We start from the raw sequence: 22,869 nt of genomic DNA, 5'->3' as shown, positions 1-22,869 counted from the left end.
CTTTAAATGGAATAATAACAATAATAATAATAAGTACGGATTCCTTACCCTGAGCCAGGCTTTCTTTTTGAAGACTTGACAAATTTCAGCTTGAGGCCCCATAATAACCCTAGGAAATAAATACTTACAAGCCTCACTTTACATGTGGGGAGACAGAGACCCCGAGACCATCAGCTGTTACCCCAGGTCAGGGGGCAGAGCCCAGATTTGAAGCCAGGCAGCCTGAACCAGAGCTGTACTCTTAACCACAGCCCCCAAGCAGCCTCCCGGGCAAGCTGTTGCTTGGCAGGGACTCTGCGCTGGGACACCCATTGCGTAGACTGACAGAAAGCTGTTGCAATCCTGACCCTGTGATGGCACATTACGGTGGCACAAGGATTTTAGCAGAATTCACATTAGAGAATTTGGGAACCAGAAGATGAAATTTGACAGCTGACAACAAAGGCTTATTTTCTGCACTCATGTGAGTGGGAACCTGGCTGTCATGTTGCCCAGTCCTGTTTCCCTCTGTGACCCCAGGCAGAGCTCAGCTGTTGTAGCTCTGTGAGCATGTCCCTGTGGGTGGGCTGTGTGCAGAACCTGGGCTTCAAAGGCAGGGAGGAGACACGTGGCAGCACGGGGCTTTGCAAAAGGACTCCAAGAGGGAGAGGTGAGGCAGACCCAGCTTCCGGCCACCTCACTTCCGAACTCTCCTCTGTTAATTCAGATGAAAGGATTGCTTGACCAGAATATGCTGACAGTCAGGACGGCAGCAGCTTTCTTTCGTTTCAGTGTTTTTGTCTTGCTTTTTAATTGTATTCAAAACAGATACAGAAAGCTGCAGGAGACAAATGTATATATAGCATAATGAATTATTATCAGGTGACCACTCTGGTCAATTAGCACCTAGGTCAAGGGCTCCAGAAGCCTCTTCATGTCCCGTCCCAGTATGCAACTCCTTTCCTCTCCCCTCAATAGCTCTCATCCCAACTTTTACGGTAATTACTTCCTTGCATTTCTATATAATATAATCAACCATAGGCACCTTCTTTAATCTGCCATTAAAGTTAAATGGCAGATTAAAGAAAATTAAGTTTAAAAATTTAATTGTAGTAAAAGTTTTTTAAAAATTCTTTTTTTAAAAATTTATTTTTGGCTGCATTGGGTCTTTGCTGCTGCACCTGGGCTTTCTCTAGTTGTGGCGAGCGGGAGCTACTCATCATTGCGGTGCACTGGCTTCTCATTGTGGTGGCTTCTCTTGTTGCAGAGCACGGGCTCTAGGCACGCAGGCTTCAGTAGTTGTGGCTCACAGGCTCTAGAGCGCAGGCTCAGTAGTTGTGGCACAGGGGCTTAGTTGCTCTGTGGCATGTGGGATCTTCCCAGACCAGGGCTTGAACCCATGTCCCCTGCATTGGCAGGCGGATTCTTAACCACTGCGCCACCAGGGAAGCCCAAAAAATTTCAAAATTTTTGGAAACTAAATTAAAAAATTTAATTGTAGTAAAAAACAACATAAAATTCACCATCTTAACCATCTTTAGGTATACAGTTCACCAGTGTTAAGTATATTCACATTGTTGTGCAACGAATCTCTAGAATTTTTCATCTTGCAAAACTGAAACCCTGTACCTGCTTAACAACAAGTTTCTCCCCCCCCCCCCCACCCGCCCCAGTAACTTCCATTCTACCTTCTTTCTCTGAATTTGACTACTCTGGGTACCTCATACAAGAGGAATCATAGTGTTTGTCCTTTTGTGACTGGCTTATTTCATTTAGTATAATGTCCTCAAGGTTCATCCATGTTGTAGTGTGTGTCAAAATTTCTTTCCTTTTTAAGGCTGAATAACATTCCATTATACGTCTGTGCAGCATTTTGTTTATTCATTTGTCCGTCGATGGACATTTGAGTGGTTGCCACCTCTTGGCTATTGTGAATAGTGCTGCTATGAACATGGGTGTGCACTTACCCACTTTCTTATTTGATATATCTTTTAAATCTCTTTTAATCCAAAGATTCTTCCTCCATCCCTTTTTTCCGTCTTTTAATTTATATGTTGAGGAACCCAGGGCATTCGAACAGTCGATGTTGCCCAGTCTGGATTTTGCGGAGTGCACACTGATGATGCAGTTCAGTGTGTCCTTCTGTCCTCTGTATTTCTAGTAAATTGATAGCTGGATCCAGAGGCTTGATCGATTCAGGTTTTGATTTTTTGGCAACTCCAGGTGGTGGCATGTTCTCTCATCAAAAGACACACCATGTCTCATTATCATTTTGTGTGTGTGCTGTAGGGGTGATGTTAACAGCAGCTGATACACAATGCCTAGATCCATTAATTAATGTATGGGTACAAAATAGTGTTGTTCTAATTCGATCATTCCTTTTCCATCAATTAGCTGCAGCAACTTTCTTAGCAGTTAGCCAATGGAGAGAAACCATGCTACAACCAGTGCAATATGTATGGCTTTCATGTGTCTTAGATATTTGTCTTTTGCATAAGATTTTGTTTGAAAAAGTGTTTATTGCTTATGAAAATGAATAAGAGCAGAGAACTTCTGGGTAATGGTAATTGATTGAGTCCGCCTGATTTTTCTCTCTTAAAATCCTATTAAACTGACAAAAAGGATTTTTTAAAGGTGTTAAGACCTATAAGAGTAGGGAAAACAGAAAAGGACTAACAGTAAAATGCAAGGTGAGTTGTAAGGGATTGGGTATTCTCTACAAGCTTCTTGGGAACAGGTACAGGAAAAGTCAATATTTTGAGACCTTTAATATCTGAAAATGTCTTTATTTTACCCTCACATTTGATTGATAGTTTGGCTGTGTATAGAATTCTAAGTTGAGGATCATTTTCATTGAGAATTTTGAAGGTATTTTTCACTGCCTTCTGTGCGTCAGTGTTGCCGTTGACAGGATCAAGGCCATTCGAATTTCCAGCTCTTTGTAGGTGACATTATGTCTACTCTTTCTGGAAGCTTGTAGGATCTTCTCTGTGCTCTCAGTGTGCTGAAACCCCACAGTGATTCAACATGGTGTGAACCTATTTTCCATACATTATGGACATAAATTCCAAATCAATCAGCTTGAAGAGGTCAAGGTTGTTGGCTCCAAGGAAGGCAAACAGGGCGGGAGGTGCGGGACCTGCTATTTTCATAACAAATCTTCTAGAAGCATTCCACCTTTTTTAAAAAATAAATTTATTTATTTTTTATTTATTTATTTTTTGGCTGGGTTGGGTCTTTGTTGCTGCACGTGGGCTTTTCTTTAGTTGCGGTGAGCGGGGGCTACTCTGTTGTGGTGTGCGGGCTTCTCATTGCGGTGGTTTCTCTTGTTTCAGAGCAAGGGCTCTAGAGCGCAGGCTCAGTAGTTGTGGCACACGGAGTTAGTTGCTCTGCAGCATGTGGGATCTTCCTGGACCATGGCTCGAACCCGTGTGCCCTGCATTGGCAGGTGGATTCTTAACCACTGCGCCACCAGGGAAGTCCCTGAATATGACCATTTTTGTGCATGTATAGCTTTGATGAAAAATAAAAACTCAAACTGAAGGAGCCTGGGTTGGGGGTAAGGCAGGCCTGGGTTTCAATCTTGAATCTGTAACTTGGTTAGCAGGGTGTCTATGAATTACACAATATCTCTGAACCTCAGGGTTTGTTTTTTTTTGTCTTTATCATTGTTCTTTTAGTTAATTAATTAAGTTTTTAAAATTGAAGTATAGTTGATTTACAATGTTGTGTTAGTTTCTGGTGTACAGCAGAGCGAATCACTTATACGTATATATGCATTTTCTTTTTCATATTCTTTTCCATTATGGTTTATTATAGTTCCCTGTGCTATACAGTAAGACCTTGTTGTTTATTAATTTTATATATAGTAGTTTGTATCTGCTAATCCCAAACTCCTAATTTATCCCTCCCCACCCCCTTTCCCCTTTGTTTTCTATGTCTGTGAGTCTGTTTCTGTTTCGTAAATAAATTCATTTGTGTTGTATTTTAGATTCCACACATAAGTGATATCATATGACATTTATCTTTCTCTTTCTGACTTACTTCATTTAGTATGATAATCTCTAGGTCCATCCATGTTGCTGAAAGTGGCATTATTTCATTCTTTTTTATGGCTGAGTAATATTCCATTATATATATATACCATATCATCTTTATCCATTTATCTGTCGATGGACATTTAGGTTGTTTCCAAGTGCTGCTATGAACATTGGGTTGCATGTATCTTTTCGAATTATAGTTTTCTCTGAATATATTCCCTGAAGTGGGATTGCTGGATCATATGGTAACTCTACTTTTAGTTTTTAAAAAATTCCCCCCCCTCCCTTTTTTTAACAAACCCTGTATTGAGGGATGACTTTCAATAGCTCACAGCAAGGGAGCTGCTCTGCTACGTATGAAACCCTGACCCAGAAGCAGATCCTCTACAAATGGTTTTGCACCAGGTTCCCCACGAACGTGCTGCATGTGACAGGTGCTATTTTTAGTTTTTTAAGAGACTTCCACACTATTTTCCTTAGTGGCTGCACCAATTTACATTCCCAGCAGCAGTGTAGGAGGGTTCCCTTTTCTCCACACTCTCTCCAGCATTTTGAACCTCAGTTTTAAAACCTCAAATGCCGGGGGGAGGGGAGGTATTTCCACTTTGTCCGGATCACGTGGTTGTGTGATAGAGGATGCAGAAGATTTTGTAAGCTGTGAAGAGTGAACAGGAAGAGTTAGCATCCCTGAAAATACATAGATGAGCTGGGGTGGCTGCTGACGTGGCGGCTACGTTTCCAGCTGCCAGAGGACCTTGGGTAAATCAAGAGGGTGTTATTTTCTGCAGTCCAGCCTTTCCCTCCCTCCTCTTCCTTCATTCTCTGCTAGTAGAGAAAGACCAGTTTGTTCTATGTGGTAGAAAGTGGGCCTCAGTCAAATTCTCGCCGTGGCTGGGCCCCACTGTTAACCTGTGGTACTGAGTTAATCCCCCAGCCCTCAGTCAGGGGGCTTCCTCCCAGTTGTGTGCCCCTCACACCCTCATTCTCCAGCTTCCAAATCTGCTCTTCCAAAGCCACTTTCTCCTGGGAACTGAGCCTGGAATTTAGGGAGCCTGCCACCAGACTTCCCCAAAGTGTGGAGAAGCAAATTGAAGATGATAGCATCAAACTTTCTCTCTTAAGATACTTGTGTATACATGAAGGAGCATCAGTTGTTTTTGTCTCAAAGCAGACTGGCTGGAGTGCTGAATTGAGAATGGTTCCAGTGCTGAGCTCAACGAAAAGGAGTATGGTGGTTAATTAATATTAATGGACAATTAATGGGCAAGCCCACCATGTACTTGTCATCCCTGATAGAAATGATTTTTTTTTAATTAGGGTATAACCTTCAGAAAGAGCACAATTTTAAGTGTATAATTTGGTGTTTCTTTTTTTTAAAGTTTATTTATTTATTTATTTATAGCTGCGCTGGATCTTCGTTGCTGCGCATGGGCTTTCTCTAGTTGTGGCGAGCGGGGGCTACCCTTCGTTGTGGTGTTCAGACCTCTCATTGCAGTGGTTTCTCTTGTTGTGGAGCATGGGCTCTAGGTGCGCGGGCTTCAGTAGTTGTGGCTCGTGGGCTCTAAAGCACAGGCTCAGTAGTTGTGGCACACGGGCTTAGTTGTTCTGCAGCATGTGGAATCTTCCTGGACCAGGGCTTGAACCCGTGTTCCCTGCATTGGTGGGCAGATTCTTAACCACTGCGCCACCAGGGAAGTCCCAACTTGGTGTATTTTTACACACACACACACACGCACACGCACACGCACACTACCACCACTTAGATCAAAATACAGAATATTTCTAGAAACCCAGAGTCTCTGTTATGCCCCTTTTCGTCACTGTTCTCTCAAACACAACCATTATTTTGATTTCTATCACCATTGATTAGTTTTGCTTGTGTTTTGCTTCATGTAAATTGAGTTAAACATTATGTATTCATGTATCTAGCTTCATTCACTCAGCATAATGCCTGTGTGATTCATTCATGTTTCCATGTGGTTTGTTCTTGCTCATTATTCCATTGTGCGGATCCACCACAATGTATTTATCCGTTCTGTTGCTGAACGTTTGAGTCATTTCCAAGCTTGGGCTATTATGAATGAGGCTGCTATAAATATTCTTGTATACATTGTTTGGTGGACTACACCCTTCATTTTTGTTAGGTATTGTTATGGACTGAACATTTGTGTCCCCCCAAATTCATGTGTTGAAGATCTAACCCCTAATGTGATGGTATTAGGAGGTGGAGACTTTGGAAGGCAATTAGGTTTAGATGAGGTCATAAGGGTGGAGCCCCCAAGATGGGATTAGTGTCCTCACAAGAAGCGGAAGAGACACCAGACCTTCTTATTTGCCATGTGAAGATACTGCAGGAAGGCAGCCAGGAAGAGGGACCTGCCCTTCTACCACTTGCACTTGGACTTCCCAGCCTCCAGAACTGTGAGAAAAAAATGCCTTGTTCAAGCCACCCAGTCTATCCAGTCTACTGTATTTTGTTATAGCTGCCAAAGCTAAGACAGTAATCTATATCTATATCTCCAGGAGAGAACTTACTGGATCATAGGGTACATGAATGTTTAGCTGGATTTCTACTCACAAAGCACTGAATTGCATCAAATATGAACAGTCTCCCTCAGGGAGCTGTTGAACTCAGACTCTGACTCTGAGGTATGATATCAGGAGCAAGACTTAAAGAAAAGCAACACCCATACAACCAGGCAGCTCATCCTCTAACCTTTCACTATTTTCATATTTTTGCAATATTTCCTATTTTCAATTACTTAATTGAGCTTTGTTTTCTGCAGGCTTGAATAATTCTTGAATTCCCTCTAATTCTTTCCTGATTTTTCAGGGATTTGTCTAGGCTTGTTTTGCCACATGTCAAATCTTCAGCTCCCGGTTAGTTGTCCTAGAGCTGACCTTGTCTATATCTGTTAGAAAAAGGCTTGAGATACCTCCCTACTCCACTGATCATTTCTCTGTGCCTAGAAATTGTTTTTTCCCATTCAGAAGCAAATAATTTCTCTAAAAAAAAATGACATCTTTAACCTTAGCTCTTTGTTTTTTTTGAAATAATTGCTGCTGTATGTACAGTTTGTATTGAAGGCTTGTATTTGCTGACTAAATACTTCCGGCTGTAGAAAACTCCTGACTTATAAACTTGCTTCTAATTTTAACAAGGATCACACTTCTTGTTTCAGTAATACAGGGCCTTGTTCATGGTGGATGCACATAAATATGAATTGAATGAACTTAATGAAAATAATTTAAGAAAACATTACATAGACTGAAATAGAGGCTATGGAAGTTTCCTTCCAACTCTAAGGTTTTAAGGCAAAGCCCTCAGGTGATTTTCTCACCCGAAGCCCCTGGGGGTGGGCAGCTGGAGGCAGCAGAACTTATTTTCACTGCAAAAAGGAGTGGAGCTGCCTGGGTGACCCTCTCCAGACAGCTGGGTCGGGTCTATTTATCCAGACTCTAGCTGCTCTGACTGGGAACAACTGTTATTATTCCTGGATTTATAAATTTTGTCTTTCCTCAAAGACTGAGGACCTCAGTTTCTTATCCCAGTTCATCTTAATTTCACAAACATTTATTGAGCATTTACTAAGTTCCAGGTATCGGGGTGGGTGCTAGACTGTAAACATGAATGGCACGAAAGCTGATTAGATAGGTGGGAAGGCAGACACACTCTCAATATACAAATTGTGGTGAGGTAAGGAGAGGGCATTTCTCCCCTGTCCCCATCAGCTCGTGACCTGGGTCCCTTACTTCTCCTCTAGGGCTCTACTTCCTTACCTGTAAAATGGGGGCATTGCAATGCTTATCTCTGGAGAAGTGTTATACTGTGCTACGCTGCAGTGCTATGCATCTGTCCCCACCGGGGGAAACAGGACAGAGTGGCTGGGCTGCTAGACTTACTCATAGAGCTGGACCAACCCGGAGCTTGCCTGGGTGCAAGTGTGCCCTCAGTCTCACGCAGATGGTGCCTCAAATCTCCCAGCGGGGCTCTGTGCCGCCCGCTCCCACCCGCGTTCGTCCAGAGGCGCTGTTCTGCTGGATCCAACAAAAGCCGTTGGTTTCGCTTTGCTCCGAGACCCGCTTAGCAGACGTCCCCACCCTCAGGCGCCGGTCCAGACGGCCCCACCCCACCCTTGCACGTCCCGCCTCCCTCGCCCTTCTCTCTGCCCTGGGAACCCACGGCAGCGCCCCATGCGCTTCCCGCCAGGCAGAGCCCAAAGGGGGCAAGTGTCTCTGAGCCCTCCCAGGACCCTAGGTGCCAGGCCACTGCCCCGGCCAGCCCAGGCCAGTTGAAGAATGTTCACTGAAGACGCTGAGAGACCCTCCAAGGACACAAACTGGCTTGGCAGAAGCGCAAAGCAGCCTAACAATCAGTTTAAAAAATTGTCCTGCCCTCCCTGAAAACCCCTTCAAGCCTTTCCTACTCCCCCTCCCCTAGTCCCTCACAGTTTAAATACCGCGCAGGTTGTTTCCACTCGCAATGGGTCCTTTACACCGTCGTCTGGCCGTTGCAGACACGAGCCCACCCACCGGCCGGGGGTTGAGAATGCAGCCTTGCCCCCGCTCCCGCACCCAGCTGGATAACCCAGCAAGCAGCTCGCTCTAAGCCTCGGATTCTGTCTGTACGTAGGGGTAACAGCCCCTCCCTGCAGGGTTACCTGCCGGTGATTCATGTCATGTACAGCAGATAGTGCTGTCAGGTGGGGTGCAGAGAAGTGGTTAAAGGTGTGACATCTGGAGTCAGATTGCCTGCGTTCAAGTCCAAATCCCCTACCCTGTGGGTGATCTATGGTGAGCAAGTTATTTAATCTCTGGGTGGCAGTCCCTGTTAGTGATCACTATTGTTTTTATCAGTTATTGGGCCCATCCTGGGCAGCAGGAGACAAGGACCAGCGGGAGGACAGGGCATTCTGGGCCACATCTTCTCCCTTAACTGAGCCATAACTTATTTTTTGTTGTGGTAAATATATAAAAATTGTTTAAAATGTCATTTTAACCATTTTTTAAAGTGTACAATTCAGTGGTATTAATTATACCCATAATGCTGCACAACTATCACCACTATTTCCAAAACTTTTCATCCCTCCAAACGGAAACTGCCCAGTAAGCAGTAACTTCCCGTCCCCGCTTCCTCTGGCCCCTGGTAACCTCTAGTCTGCTGTCTGTTTCTATGAATTTGCCTGTTCTAGATATTTAATACAAGACATCACTTATTTTTTAAGCACCCTCTGCAGATCTATAGCAGCTCTGTCAGTGCAGAAACGTAAAATGTGTTATTTAGCATTTATTTGCTCATAAAATCATTATACTTGGTATATTAAGCTTAATGGTAATTTTATTCAGACAATAATTACAGATTTAGTAATTACATTTTTTTTTTTTTTTTTTTTTTTTTGCGGTACGCGGGCCACTCACTGTCGCGGCCTCTCCCTCTGTGGAGCACAGGCTCCGAACGCGCAGGCTTAGCGGCCATGGCTCACGGGCCCAGCCACTACGTGGCATGTGGGATCTTCCCGGACCGGGGCACGAACCCATGTCCCCTGCATCGGCAGGCGGACTCTCAACCACTGCGCCACCAGGGAAGCCCAGTAATTACATTTTTATTTATAAAATAATGTTTAAATTTTTTGCTTATAGGCTGTTTATTGTAGAAAATGTGGGAAATAGAGAAGAGTATAAAGGAGGAGGTTAAAAATCACCTATAATTCTAATGATGTTACCATTTTGGTGTTTTTTAAAAAAGAAATTAGATTTACAATGAAATGCATTTGATGTTTTTAGGTTATGAGCTGCTGAACTTAGGTTTTTGTTCAGTTTGAGAAGGATTACTACATTTGAGATTAGAAGACCCCACCCATGGTCTATGAAGACAAGGAAAGCTCGAAGAATATCTGGACTTTGTGTCGGTTACATTGCTAGGCAGACCCAGAAAGCATCATTTGCAGAAGGAGCTGAGGAAAAAGGAGAGAAGGCCGTCCTACAAAATCAATTATATAGTGTTTGTCGAAGGAATTTTCTCTAGACAGACCTTTTCCCTAACCTAAAACTCTTACGAGTTTTGGGTGTTTTTGAAAAGAACACACTTTCCACATGCCAGGACAGCATAAGACACTTTTGTAGGTACTTTCCATTAATTCCCACACCCTCTTTAGGAGGTGGATCTTATCCCCATTTTACATCACACCTCTGCCACCCATGTGCTGTGTGACCTTGGGTAAGTCTCTAAACCTCTCTGTGCTTTTGACATCCTCATTTGTAAAAATAGTAGCTACCTCATAAGTTTGTTGGGAGGATTAAATGATTTAGTATGCAAAGCTCTTGAAATATAAGCCCTTAGAATTTATAGGCACAATGGAAGTGTTAGCTGTTAGGATTATTCTTTACAGATGAGGCCTCCAAGACACGAGGGGATTAATGAGCTCCCAGATGCCAATTTTTGTCATTTTCTTGGACTTTGGAGGACTGCAGCCTGGCTCCAGTAGAGAAGGCTGCCTCCTCCTTCTCATGTGGGTGTTTAGGGTTTACGATGTGCTTCCAAACAGGGCCTTCTCTCTCCCATATGCCACAGGAGGCAGAAGTGGCTGAATCAGAGGACAAGCAGAGGAGAGAAAAGCAATCATATCTCACTCCTCTGTTTAACGCCCCCAGGTGGCTTCCAAGTCCCCTCAGGATTCAGCCCAATTCCTTAACAGATTTACTCAGCCCTTTTGGATCTGCCTCTGCTAGACTACAACCCCAGTCTCATCTCCCTCTTGAAAAATCTTCTTCCAATCATGCCAAAACGTCCTGTGCCTGTTCTTGCTTCTGGGCCGTCTCCTACTCTTTTCCCTCTGCCTGGAACACTTTTCCCTCACTTCTGCTGGCCTGGCTAATTCCTAGTCATCCTTTAGATCTTTGCTTTTATTCAGTACTGGAAGTCTTCCTTGGCCTCTTAAGTTAGCTGTCCCTCTTGTGGGCTCCCCTCGGCCCCCTCCTGCCCCGTAAATGCTACTGGCACAGGTGGAGTGGTGGGTGCTGCAATGCAGTGCCTGGATCTACCTCTGGAAATGAAGGACTTATCCCCCAGCTGCTGCAGGAGTTGCCCAAGGATGGCCGTCAGCTGTCAGCCCTCGCCCTTAGCTGAAGAATACTGCCTTACCCAAGGTTACACCTCCTTCCAGGGGCAGCCCTCGTCCAGTGTCTGGTCAATGCCATTGGATAAAGGCCCAGCACTCTTGCCACATTTGGAACAGCTCCAGAGGTTCATCTCATCTTCAGTACTTCCTGTAAAGCTGCCATTGAAACAGCATCACAGCTCAGCATTGCCCTCTGCCCGACCATGCCCTTTCCCCTCCCTCCCACGGCAGTGACCCTGAGAGCATTCCCTAATAAATACTCCGCAAGCTGCTCTCCAACCCAGAGGCTCTTCCCAGGGAACCCAACCTGTGTCATGTACTGACCATTTGCAGCTGCCCACTGGCTCATGAATGCCCCCAGGATAACATCCCAGGGTCTCAGCCTGGCCTCCCGTCCCTCAGCATCCTACTCTTTCCCCACCACCCCATCTTGTGCCGCCCCGAGGAACAAATGTGCCTCTTCATTGCTGCGACTTTGCAGGCCTGCCTTTTCTGCACCTTTATTCTCAAGATCCCCCCTCTCCAGAATGACGCCCCTACACTTTAGTAAAAAATACTTATTCCCCACATTTTCCATGTGCCAGGCACTGAACAGGCATTAGGGAACAAGATAGATGCAAACCTGTCGCTTCAGCCCAGGCGGGAGGAGAGCTAGATAAACAAGTAATTACAAATGACAGTTTCGTGCTCTGCGGGGAGGTGCAGGGAGCCAGGAGATCACACGACAGGGCAGGGGCTGACCTAACCCCTAAGCGGCTCAGGGAGGGCTTCCCTGAGGAGGCGCTGCTCAGGATGAGGAGGACCCAGTCAGGCTGAGAATGACAGGAAGGGCGTCCAGCGTAGGGACTGTCACGCACAGAGGGTGGGAGGCGCTTCTTCAACTGAAAGAAGCCCCTCGAGGCTGAGGCCGCTTCCTCTCTGGCCAGTTCAGGGCACTCGTCAGAATCATGTGATTGTTTGCGTCTCTCTCCACATCACACTGGAAGTGTTTGGAGGGTACAGAGGATTGCTAAAAGTCTCTCACAAGCTTCTGTTTCTGGTCGAGAGGGAGCAATGGGCCAAACTTACCATCTCACCTTAAACAACTAAAGAGCCAGACAAAAATATATGAAACAACCGTTTTTGGATATTGGACAACTGGTCTTATGGGATGATGATTCCTTTAAGAGGGAAAACGAGTGTGGTGATAATTGTCCCCTAGCTTACAGCCCGGAGAGGGTTTCCAGGCCACAGAGCAAGAGGGGCAGCCAGGTGGAACCTGGCAGAGTCGAAGGGGAGAGTTCGGGAGGCCGAGGGGGCTAGAGTTCTCAGGGGAGATGGGGGAGGAAATGGCTGCACAGAGAGAGAGAGCGAGAGAGAGCGACCAGGGATTTCCAGATGGTTCCTCCCTGTGGTGCCCCATCCCACCCCCAGTGCAGAACCATCCTTGGAGCTCCCACAGAGTTGGTGTTCACGCCAGCCAGAGCAGAAAGCCGCCAAATTCACAGGGCATTGGGTAGAGTATTCAGAGAGTGTTGCCTCAGTAGTGGGGAAATCAGCCCTAGACTAAAGACTACTCTGGTCTTGCCTTCAGAAGCTTCAAAGCAAGCCTCAAAAGATCAGATTGTTCCCAAGTAACTTGACTCTGTTCTGGAAAAAAGCCCAACACTAGTTTTTAAAAATACAAGACTATCCAGCACCCTACAAGGTAAAATCCACAATGTCTGGCATTCAGTCTGCAATTCCCAGGATACACAGTAGTAGGAAAATATGGCCCAAAATGAAGAGAAAAAGGAATCAATCAAAACTGACCCAGAAATGATACCGATAATAGAATTCACAGATAGAGCTATTATGACTGTATTCCATATGCTCGAGAAGGTAGAGGGAAACATGAGAAGATACATGGATGATAAAAGAAAGACGCAAATAGATCTTCTAGATATGAAGACCACAATGTCATGGATAAAAATTGTACTAGATGGGAGTAACAGCAGGTTAGTCAGCGCCAAAAAAAAGATAACGAACGTGAAAGCACAGCAAAGGAAACTCACCAAGATGAAGCACAGAGAAAAATGAGGCTAAAAAAAAATGACCGGAGGGCTTCCCTGGTGGCGCAGTGGTTGAGAGTCTGCCTGCCGATGCAGGGGACACAGGTTCGTGCCCTGGTCCGGGAAGATCCCACATGCCGCGGAGCGGCTGGGCCCGTGAGCCATGGCCGCTGAGCCTGCGCGTCTGGAGCCTGTGCTCTGCAGCGGGAGAGGCCACGGCAGTGAGAGGCCCGCGTAACGCAAAAAACAAAAAAGAAAAAAAAATGACCATAGCATCAGTGAGCTATTGGACAACCTCAAGTGGCCTAATATGTGTGTCAGTGGGGTCCCCAAAGGAGAGAAAAGAGAGGAGGGGAACATAAAAACTTTTGAAGAAACAATGGCTAAAAACTTTTCACATTTGATAAAAACTATGAACCAGATACAAGAAGCCCGATGAACCCCAAGCGAAAATCTCTTATATTCCCGAAGCCTGGCTCACAGTTGGCGAGCGATCAATGTTTGATGAGTGAGTGAGCAAACTGCTGTCTGCACGGACTCTCACCCTGCTCCCCCTTTCCTCTCCTCTTCCCTCTTCCCCTCCCCGCTTTGCTTCTCTCTTGCCCCCGGTGCTTCTCATCTGCCAGAGCTGTCCTGGATGCATATGGTGGCTTCTATAAAGGCCACTGATCTTAAGTCTAGGAGTGTGTCCCAGCTTCAGGCTTTGTCATTGACAGCCTCAAGTGGTCCAGCCTCCTTCAAACTTGAGTACATCAAGGGGGTTAGAGATGAAAGCTAAAATATCCTGAGTTCTGCTGCTATGACCTTCCAGGGACTCCTGCTTCCTCAGTCCCTGTGAGAGTGACAGGGTCCGGAGGAGAGCCCAGGATGGAGTGGATGCTGGGTTCTACCCAGGTGTGGGCCTAGCAGAGCAAGATCCAGCCTCATTCACGGCTCACCCCTGCAACTCCTTTGTGAGGTTAGGCTGGTTGCCTCTGGGCCACCAGCTGGCCAGTGGTGTTTGGATTTGATCATTTATTAATCTCTTTCCAGCTCTGGCATCTTGCGATTGAAGCTAGTGTAACCAGTGTCACCTGGCTCCAGTTGTCCCTCTCCATTCCCCTGTGGCTATCTTCCTCTTTGATGTGTCTCATCCTCACTAAAAGTGTGTGGAAGCTGGAGAGGAGGAGGGAGGCAGGCAGGCCTCAGACCCTTTGTTCCTGCCAGGCCCCTTCCTTCAATGGCTCCCCAGAGTTTTCAGGTCCAAGTTCAAACTCATTAACTCAGCACACTAGGCCTTGATTCTTAGAGCATGGTTTCTGGAACCACCTGCGTCAGCATATACTGCCTCACCCTCCAGCTTGCTAACAGTGAAGATTCTCATTGAAGTCTTGGGTGGCCCCTAGGAATAGGCATTTATAATAAGCATCCCTGGGGATTAAAACAATGTATAGGTGGTAATGGGGGGTTAGGTCATACTACACAGGTAAACAAATCCAAACAGTAGGAAAACAACAACAACAATGACATGTGCTGAAACTATCCCCCTACTACTACCCAGTCCCCTCCCTGGAAGCCACTGTCTCTCATTTGAGGGATAGTGCATTCCAAGCACACACATATATAGGCATGTGCTTGGGCACAGGGACAGGCCAGGAGATTCTGAAAGCCCAATAAACCAGAGAATGGCTGCACCAGGGCCTCTGGGATGTGCCCGCATCACTCCCCACCTGAACCCCCTGCCGTGCACCAGCCTTACAGAACTTGCTGCAACTCGGCCACTGAGATGCTGCTGCTGTTTGTGTGCCTTACCTCTTGCAGTTCTCTTTGGCCAGAAGGCCTTTCTTCCTCTTTGTTGCCCGCCAATGCCTATTTATCCTTCAAAACTAAGCTCAACTGCCTCTTCTTCCAGGGAGTCTTCCAGCCTTACCCCGTGTCCTACACTCTGGCTTCTCTGCACTTCCACATTCCCTGTTACCAAACTTATCATGCTGAGTGGGGTTTTCTTTCTGTTCCCCTGCTGGACCGTCAGCTCACTGTGGGGCCATTCGTATTCCCTGTTGAATTGCTGAGTCCCAGTACAATGTACATAGTACATAGATAGTCAATAAATGGTGTTCAATGAATGCTCAAATAGCAGGCATTCTGTCTTATTCTTGCCTTGTGTAGTTTGGAAATCCAAACCAAGGTGAGCCTCACCCAGGATCTCCACCTTCTTGCACTCCAGAGGGGCTGGTGGTGCAGAAGGCTGGAAGGAGGGCATTTTCTCCCTGAGTCACAGGCAGGAGGGGCCCCTCAAGTCCTGAGCATGTGATGCTGAGGGGATGCAGAGGGGGCTCACACCCCTGGGTTGGAGAGACCCAGCCCCAAGTTTCCCCTGGGGGGTCGCCCTGCTGGTGGCCAGTGGGCAGAGCAGGGCTTGGAGGGGCCTTCCTGGCAGAAGCAGTGTGACAGGCCTGCCTCTTCCCCACCCGTGCAGAGGGAGCAGGTGGCCCGGCTGTAGGCAGTGGGTAGGGAGATCCAACAGAGGGAGGGGCATGCAAGAGGAAGCTGAAAAAGCAAGGGGGGTGGGATGGCAGGGGTGTTGCTGGTCAGGTGGCTGTTTAAGGAGGAAATGTGCTGGGAACGTTAATGAGCTGCGTTCATTCACGGTGACCTGCTTCCCCAGTCGGGGAGCCGGCCAGGTTCTGGGGTGGAGGAACTGGGGACGGGAGCCAAGTTGGGGAGCTGCCCGGCTGCTGGGGCAGGGCCTCCCATGATGGGCTGGCAGGGGGAGTCTTTGTCCTGGCTCTGAGGAGCCCTCCTTCCTTCTCCCCTTTAAAGGAAAGGCCAGGCCTTGCCAGGCGGTGACAATTTGGCTCAAGGCCTGCTTGGGACTCACTGTCCATCCTAGTCTGGAAGCTTCTAGGGCAGCGGCTGGCTCTCAGGAGTCACTGGCAGAGCTAATCTTCCAGCCCCCCCCCCCGCCCCCGTCTGCTCCCACCCCTCTTGCCTCTCCTCCACCCTGCCAGTCTGAAGCCCCCAGGGCATGTTGCCCATTAATCAACACTCTCGTCCTCCCCACATGGGTCCTGGCTTCCGAGGAGCCCTCTGAGGTCATGGGGCCAGGGAGGCACTGCTGGAGCCGAAGGTTGGAGACCAGATGCCTTCGACGGTCTGAGTGCCGGCTGTGACAGGCCTACTAAATGCCAGGTGCTGGGTTAAGTGCCAAAGTGAGGAGATGAGGAAGCCGTGAGGGGTGGGGAGTGGGGGAAGGCTTTGCCCCAGGAGGAGGGTCAGGGAAGGAGCCACATGTGTAAACAGAGCTCCAGCTAAGAGGGGATAAACAGAGCAGCAGGCTCAGGGACTTAACTCCGCCTGAGGCAGCTGGGGAGGACCAGGGAGAGGAAAGGGGCTGAGCGCCCTGTGGAGTGGCGGGGAAGAAGGAATTCGTGAAGGAGAGGGGAGAGGAGGCCCTTGTAGATGGCAGGCAGCCCTGGCTTGACTTGTGGAAGGGTTCCCTAAGATCACACTGCACAGGGACCCCTGAGAAAGCCCCCTCCCCCTGAACTGTCATTGAATTGGTGCTCCAGGACCCATGGCCCTAGTTAGAGGTCATAGATAAAACTGTGAAAACTTTCAAAAGAACTGTCAGAAGCCCATAAAATCAGCCACATTAGTTATGATGTACTGGCCCCGGTTCTATCTGTTTATGACAGTAGAGATACTGCAAATTTTTCATCAAGATGGAAAAGAAAAATGAAGAAAACCCCTGAGGCTTTTGGTACCTGGTGGGTGAGGAAGCTTTAATCTTGTGGGGTCTTTCAGTACCACATCACCAGCTCTGACAGACTGTAGTGTGCTGTGCTTACCCCTGGCACCTCCTGGACCAGCCACCTTTTCCTTCTGGTTTTTTTCCCAAGGAGAAACCCAGGTAGCCACCACCTGTGAGGGGAAGTGCTTCTTTTTTTTTTTTCCATCTTCCCAAAAGTTTTTATTTTATATTTTTCACATCTTTATTGGAGTATAATTGCTTCACAATGTTGTGTCAGTTTCTACTGTACAACAAAGTGAAGAGCCATATGTATACATATATCCCCATATCCCCTCCCTCTTGAGCTTCCCTCCCACCCTCCCTATCCCACCCCTCTAGGTCGTCACAAAGAAAAGATGGAGCTGATCTCCCTGTGCTATGCAGCAGGTTCCTACTAGCTAGCTATTTTACATTTGGTAGTGTGTATATGTCCATGCTACTCTCTCACTTCGTCCCAGCTTACCCTTCCCCCTCCCCGTGTCCTCAAGTCTGTTCTCTACGTCTGCGTCTTTATTCCTGCCCTGCCACTAGGTTCATTAGTACCGCTTTTTTAGTTTCCATGTATGCATTAGCATACGGTATTTGTTTTTCTCTTTCTGACTTCGAAGTGCTTCTTGACCTGTTCAACTACTCTTCTTGCTGGGCTCTAAGCAGCCTTGACAGGGGCCCCAACTGATGGACAAACAATGTATGGGTCCTATGGTACCAACAAACCACAGCTCTCCTTGATCTGGCAGAGGTCCTTATCTTTTTTGGGTTGAGGTCAGTCCTCTCTCCACCTGCATTTCCTGTTCACACCCATGACCATATCGGTCTTACAGTGAGCAAAGTGCCTGCCTAGAGGACTGTGAAAGCCCAGGGTCTGATGTGGGTGGCCTGTGGTGCTTCTCTTCAAGCCCTTTCCTGGCCTTCTCAGTGGTCCTTTCATGACAGGACTGAATATTCGTTTTCATCTGTTTTCACCTGTCACAAATGGAGGAACACTGGTGTGAGCACACTAGGGTATCTGCTGGATTTCCAAACCCCACTGATATTCTGGGAAGCCAGGGTAGCCCGATGGGCAGAAATAACATCTCCCGGCTGTGCAACTGTTCAAATCAGGGTCACTATCACTCTGGGGGGAGTCAACTTCCGCACTCCCCTTGGAGAAGTGGGGTTGCTGCCATCTTGTCAGAGACTGCGTTGAGGGAAGGGAGGAGGCTTGCTGGGCCGAGGGCTTTGGTGCACCGCCCACTCCCCAGCCCCCTCCGCCCAGTGCTCTTGTTCCACCCTCAAGGTCCCAGGCTAAGTGAAGTAGGTGGCTTGGAGAGGTCACCTGGGGCTCGGGGCTTCCTTTCACCAAGAATTGAAAAAGCAAGTCTGGTGGGGCCCTAGAACCGTTTCAGCCGTCGGGGAGAGCGTGTCTGTGGCCTGGGGAAGGGGTCCAGGCAGCAAAATAAGATCCCCTCCCCCCTCTCTGGACCAGCAGCTGGGACTGCGGGAGCCGGGTGCGTGCGTCTAAGTGTGCGCATCCTCGCTCTGTGTGTGTGCGTGTGTGTGTGTGTGTGTGTAGAGAGAGCTGGAGAGGGTCGCGATCTGACGGGCCCAACTGTGTGCTCCCCTCCCCCCGCAGCCCCTGCCCGCTCTCGGAGGTTCCACCTTTGAAAGTGTAAGCTGCTAGCAGCGGCAGCCGAGTGGTCGTCGGGACGCGGGGGCGGGGAGGGGAGGAGGAGTCTGGTTCTGGTTGTGTGCTTTTCGATTGATGGATGACTGCTGGGTGGGAGCGAGCGTGCGGGAGTGAGTGTGAGTGTGTGTGTGTGTGTGCGCGCGGGGTGCGTGCGCGCGCGGGGCCTGCCCATTTTCCTCCTCGCAGTAGTCAGTTGGGAGCTGGAGAGAGGGAGGGAGACGCAGCCCGCGAGAAACCGGAGAGGAGCCGAGCGCCCTCCGCCCGAGGCGCCCTCCCTTCGTCCGCGCACAGGCGCCGTCGCTTGGAGGAGCAAGGTGCCACCCAGCCCGCAAAGGCGCAGCGTACAAACCCGCGGTCTCTTCGGTGGCTCTGCCCCGGGACTGCACCTGGAGGCCACCCCGGACGGGGATGGTAAGCGGCTCCTGCCGTCTGGCAAGCAAGCGGGACGCGGTGCGGGCACCATGACGCTGACGACCTGGAGGGGGCCCTCGGCGGGGCTTGTCCGGCCCGAGCTCTGGCTGCTGCTGTGGGCAGCCGCGTGGCGCCTGGGCGCCACGGCGTGCCCCGCCCTCTGCACCTGCACCGGCACCACGGTGGACTGCCACGGCACGGGGCTGCAGGCCGTCCCCAAGAACATTCCACGGAACACGGAGCGCCTGTGAGTATGGCCCTCATCCGCAGCCCGCGGGGAGCCTCGAGGTTGCCCTCCCACCCCGATGCAATTCAGGGCTAAAGGTGGGGGCAGGACCGTAGGGGCCTGGGCTCTGCAGCCAATAAATGAGTCAGTGCTTGCCAGGGTCCTTCCCGAGCCAGGAGCCAGGAGCGCCAATGTTTCCCTTTCTTGGGATTCAGAGGGCCCTCGCGGGGCTGCCAGCTCCCATCCTCACACCTGCACCCTGCGCTCAGCACGGCAGGCCTTCCCACTGCGCCAGCACTTTATTTCTCCAGGGTGTCTGGGAATTGGTGCCAGAAAGCCTTCCTGGCACCCAGGAGGGAAGCTCACACTCACCAGGCACCATGTCTCCATTTGGGCACATGGGGCTTGGGCTGTGTTCTGAGTGGGAGGCGTGCATTTGGGCTCTGAGGGCTTGTAGGCTGGTGATGGGCAGCAGGATGGGATGGAGTTGAAGGTCTTAGTCTCCCCCTTTCTCCCCATTGTTTGCCTCAGAGTCTTAGAATTTTTTCCTTCCAGATGTGAGGCATTTGTCCCCTACTACACATCCAGCCATCCCCAACCCAGGCAGACAGTGGACCTGAGGGATTTGGGTTTGAGCCTTGGGGTATGTTACATTCAGCACACAGGGAGGGGTAGATATGACCTGGACAAGGAGCCCGTAAATAATGCTGAGAGGTCGGGAGCTTGGAGTGGGAGATACGAGGTTAAAGATATTGACCATGATAAGTCATAAAAACCATCATTTCTCTTACGCTGTTGTCACTCACTTCTAAATTCTTGAGAAAACTTGGCCCTTTCTAGACTCACCAAATTTTGTAGAATGTGTGTGTGTGTGTGGGGGGGTGGGATTAGCATGTGTGTGTGTTTATAGACATATATAATTTGTTTTCCCAGATTCTCTTGCAGAATGTGTATCTGCATGAATTCCTGGTCTCTGTGGTGTCACCTCAGCAGTGTGAGCCTGGGAGAGCCCGTGTACATGGGCTGTGTGTGCAGATTTTTGGTCTCATGCAGGGCCTTTTATTTTTTTATTTAAAATTTTTTATTATTTATTAATTTATTTTTTGGCTGCGTTGGGTCTTCGTTGCTTCGTGTGGGCTTTCTCTAGTTACGGCGAGCGGGGGCTACTCTTGTTGTGGTGCAGGGCTTCTCATGGTGGTGGCTTCTCTTGTTGTGGAGCATGGGCTCTAGGCCCATGGGCTTCGCTAGTTGTGGCTCACAGGCTCTAGAGCGCAGGCTCAGTAGTTGTGGCTCATGGGCTCAGTTGCTCTGCGGCACGTGGGATCTTCCCAGACCAGGGCTTGAACCCGTGTCCCCTGCATTGGCAGGCGGATTCTTAACCACTGCGCCGCTTGGGAAGTCCCTCATGAAGGGCCTTTGTGCCGCTTGCGGAGGTGGCTGCCTTGGGGGATTTTTGAGCTGGACTTCGGAGGAGGCTGCTGGCCCCTTTGAAATCTGCCTTCTCCTTCTTCTCACACTCCTGGGTCCCTGCAGTGGCTCTCAGGAAAGGCGTACAGATTTTGAGAACTTTTGAGCACATTTTCATGACTCTCAGCTGGTCAGAGGCAGAAATCTGGCCCTGGGAACTGTCTCCTGGATCAAACTCTGTACCAAGGTCAGCAATTAGCACGTTTGCCCCAGACTCTTGGCTGAGACTGAAAAATTCCCTTGGAGGTTTCAGAAAATTTGCAATCTAGATGGGAATCAGTGTATGTGTGTGTTGTGGCACTGCATGGGGAGAAGTTGGAACAAACAGAGATTCCTTGGGGATCCTGTGTGGCCCTGAAGAGGGACGGAGGGTCAGAAATCTGTCTAAAGGACCCCTGAGGCTGCAGGGTCACCCTCCATGTTCCCTCTGGACCTCATCTCTGTTCCTTTGCCTTGTCCTCGGGGCATTTCTCCTGCAGCTGTTACCCTGGTAGCGGCCTAGGTCTGAGAATTTTAGCCCCTCTCCTTTGCTTTTGGATCTGAATTTTGAAGTCATTTCATTTCTTACTCTCTCTCCACCTTTAGTTTTGAGGGTAGTATCTGTTTTGACTTTGATGAACTCTAGCTCTTTTGCAATCAGAGTGAGATGGAAGTGAAATTTCCTGGTATAAAGTCAGTTATTTGCTGTGTGACCTTGGGCAAGTGACTTAATTTCTCTGAGCCTTAGTTGCTTTCTATCAGGAAAACGAGGCTGCTGATACGTAAGATCTCTGGTTCTTGTGAGGACTGAAGGTAATGTATGGGAAATTCTTGGTACATTATGATGCTTGCTGAGAGCCAATATTATAATAGGATTAGGAGAAGAGTCTTGTTACTTAATTCAGCAAGTGTTTGTGGAGCCCGTAACTGCCCTGGGTGCTGAGGCTCCAGCTGGGAGTGAGCAAGTCCCTGCCCTGAAGGGATGTACAGTTGAGAGAACCGGGCAGGTGCACCTAACTGTAAGCTCTGGCAGTGTAATGGGGCTGTGGGGAGGAAGCTTTGGGATTAGAAGCCCTTTTCTGGGGTGAAGGAGCTTCCAGAGGATGGACCATTTTTTGAAGGTACTTTGGGACTCAACAGTGGTTGGGTCGGATTTTGCCAAGCAGAGAGGGCAGGCAGCCCAGACAGGGCATGCAGGAGCAAAAAGTTTGAAGATGGGAGTGTGGCCGGCCTGCTGGGAGAACGGACCAGCTTTGCCCTGGGTCTGAAACATGCTGTGGAGTGGAATGTGATGGGATTTGAGACTGGGAAGGTTGGGAAGGGTCAGGAAGGCCTTTCTCTATCTGTATTTTTCCTTTAGAGACTTCAGGGTTCAGATCCAGGGGTAAGTCATCAGGTCTGACCTTTGCTGTGTGCAAAACTTCTTGGATTGGGAAAGGCTGGAGAAAGCAGAGGGAGCCTGCCTTTTCAACAGGCAGGCCGTGAAAGAGCCATTTGAAGAGGAAAAGAACATCCTGAAAAGAGGCCTTGAGCAGGCTCAAAATAACTGTGGCATATGCTCTCTCTAATCAATATGGGTGTCGTGCAGTATCAGAGCCTGAAACAGTGGCTTCTTCCGAGGCTGTGAAATTTTTATAGACCGCAGCTGTGCAATCGTTCGCCTTTTGTCTTCTGGGCAGTTTCTCCGGCAGCCTGTGAGGCCCAGCAACTTTATGATCATATATTCCATAACTCCGGGTCCAGCCCGTCTTCCCAAGTGGGAAGAAATTGTCACTGGTTTGCTGCAGGGCCTTCTGGGAAGAGGCTGTGCAGGCTCCAGAGCTGTTGAGGAAATTGGTTCAGCCAGAGGGACTGTGGGGCTGTTGGGCGGGTGGGGAAGGGATGCTGAGTAATTCACTGCAGTGGAACAACTGAAGTCCAGTGCAGGGTTGGGAGTGTGGTAGAGGAGGCCTGGGGGCTTGTCTCTTTGCAGGGCCCAGACTCAGAGGGGCCCAGCCATGGCCACTATCGTTTTTTCTTCCACTCAAGGACCTTTCAGTTGGATTTTTTTTTTTCTAATTTAAAAAAGTGTTTAGGAGAGTGTGATGAGAGAGTGCAGTGTGTGTGGACACCACTTCTCCCCTCCACCCTGGACACTTGTATTCCAGGCTTGCCGCGGATGCCCCTTGTGGGTGTAGGATG

General features: G+C 48.7%; 1 protein-coding gene across 2 annotated transcripts in view; it reads left to right on the top strand.

Annotated features, from left to right (window-relative positions):
• The first annotated feature begins 18,787 nt into the window (after positions 1–18,787).
• SLIT1 (slit guidance ligand 1) overlaps positions 18,788–22,869 on the top strand; it is a 169,165-nt gene continuing 165,083 nt past the window's right edge. The window contains exon 1 of one of the 2 annotated variants that reach the window (XM_029245813.1): positions 18,788–19,263. In XM_029245813.1, the coding sequence (XP_029101646.1) occupies positions 19,067–19,263 (197 nt within the window). In that variant the 5' untranslated portion in view covers positions 18,788–19,066. The remainder of the gene's footprint in view (positions 19,264–22,869) is intronic. The other variant, XM_029245814.1, reaches the window with a different exon arrangement.

This window comes from Monodon monoceros, unplaced genomic scaffold (assembly GCF_005190385.1).
Source record: "Monodon monoceros isolate NGI ecotype Baffin Bay Population unplaced genomic scaffold, NGI_Narwhal_1 Super_Scaffold_4, whole genome shotgun sequence".
NCBI lineage: Eukaryota > Metazoa > Chordata > Mammalia > Artiodactyla > Monodontidae > Monodon > Monodon monoceros.
This window is presented reverse-complemented; position numbering and strand designations above follow the sequence as displayed.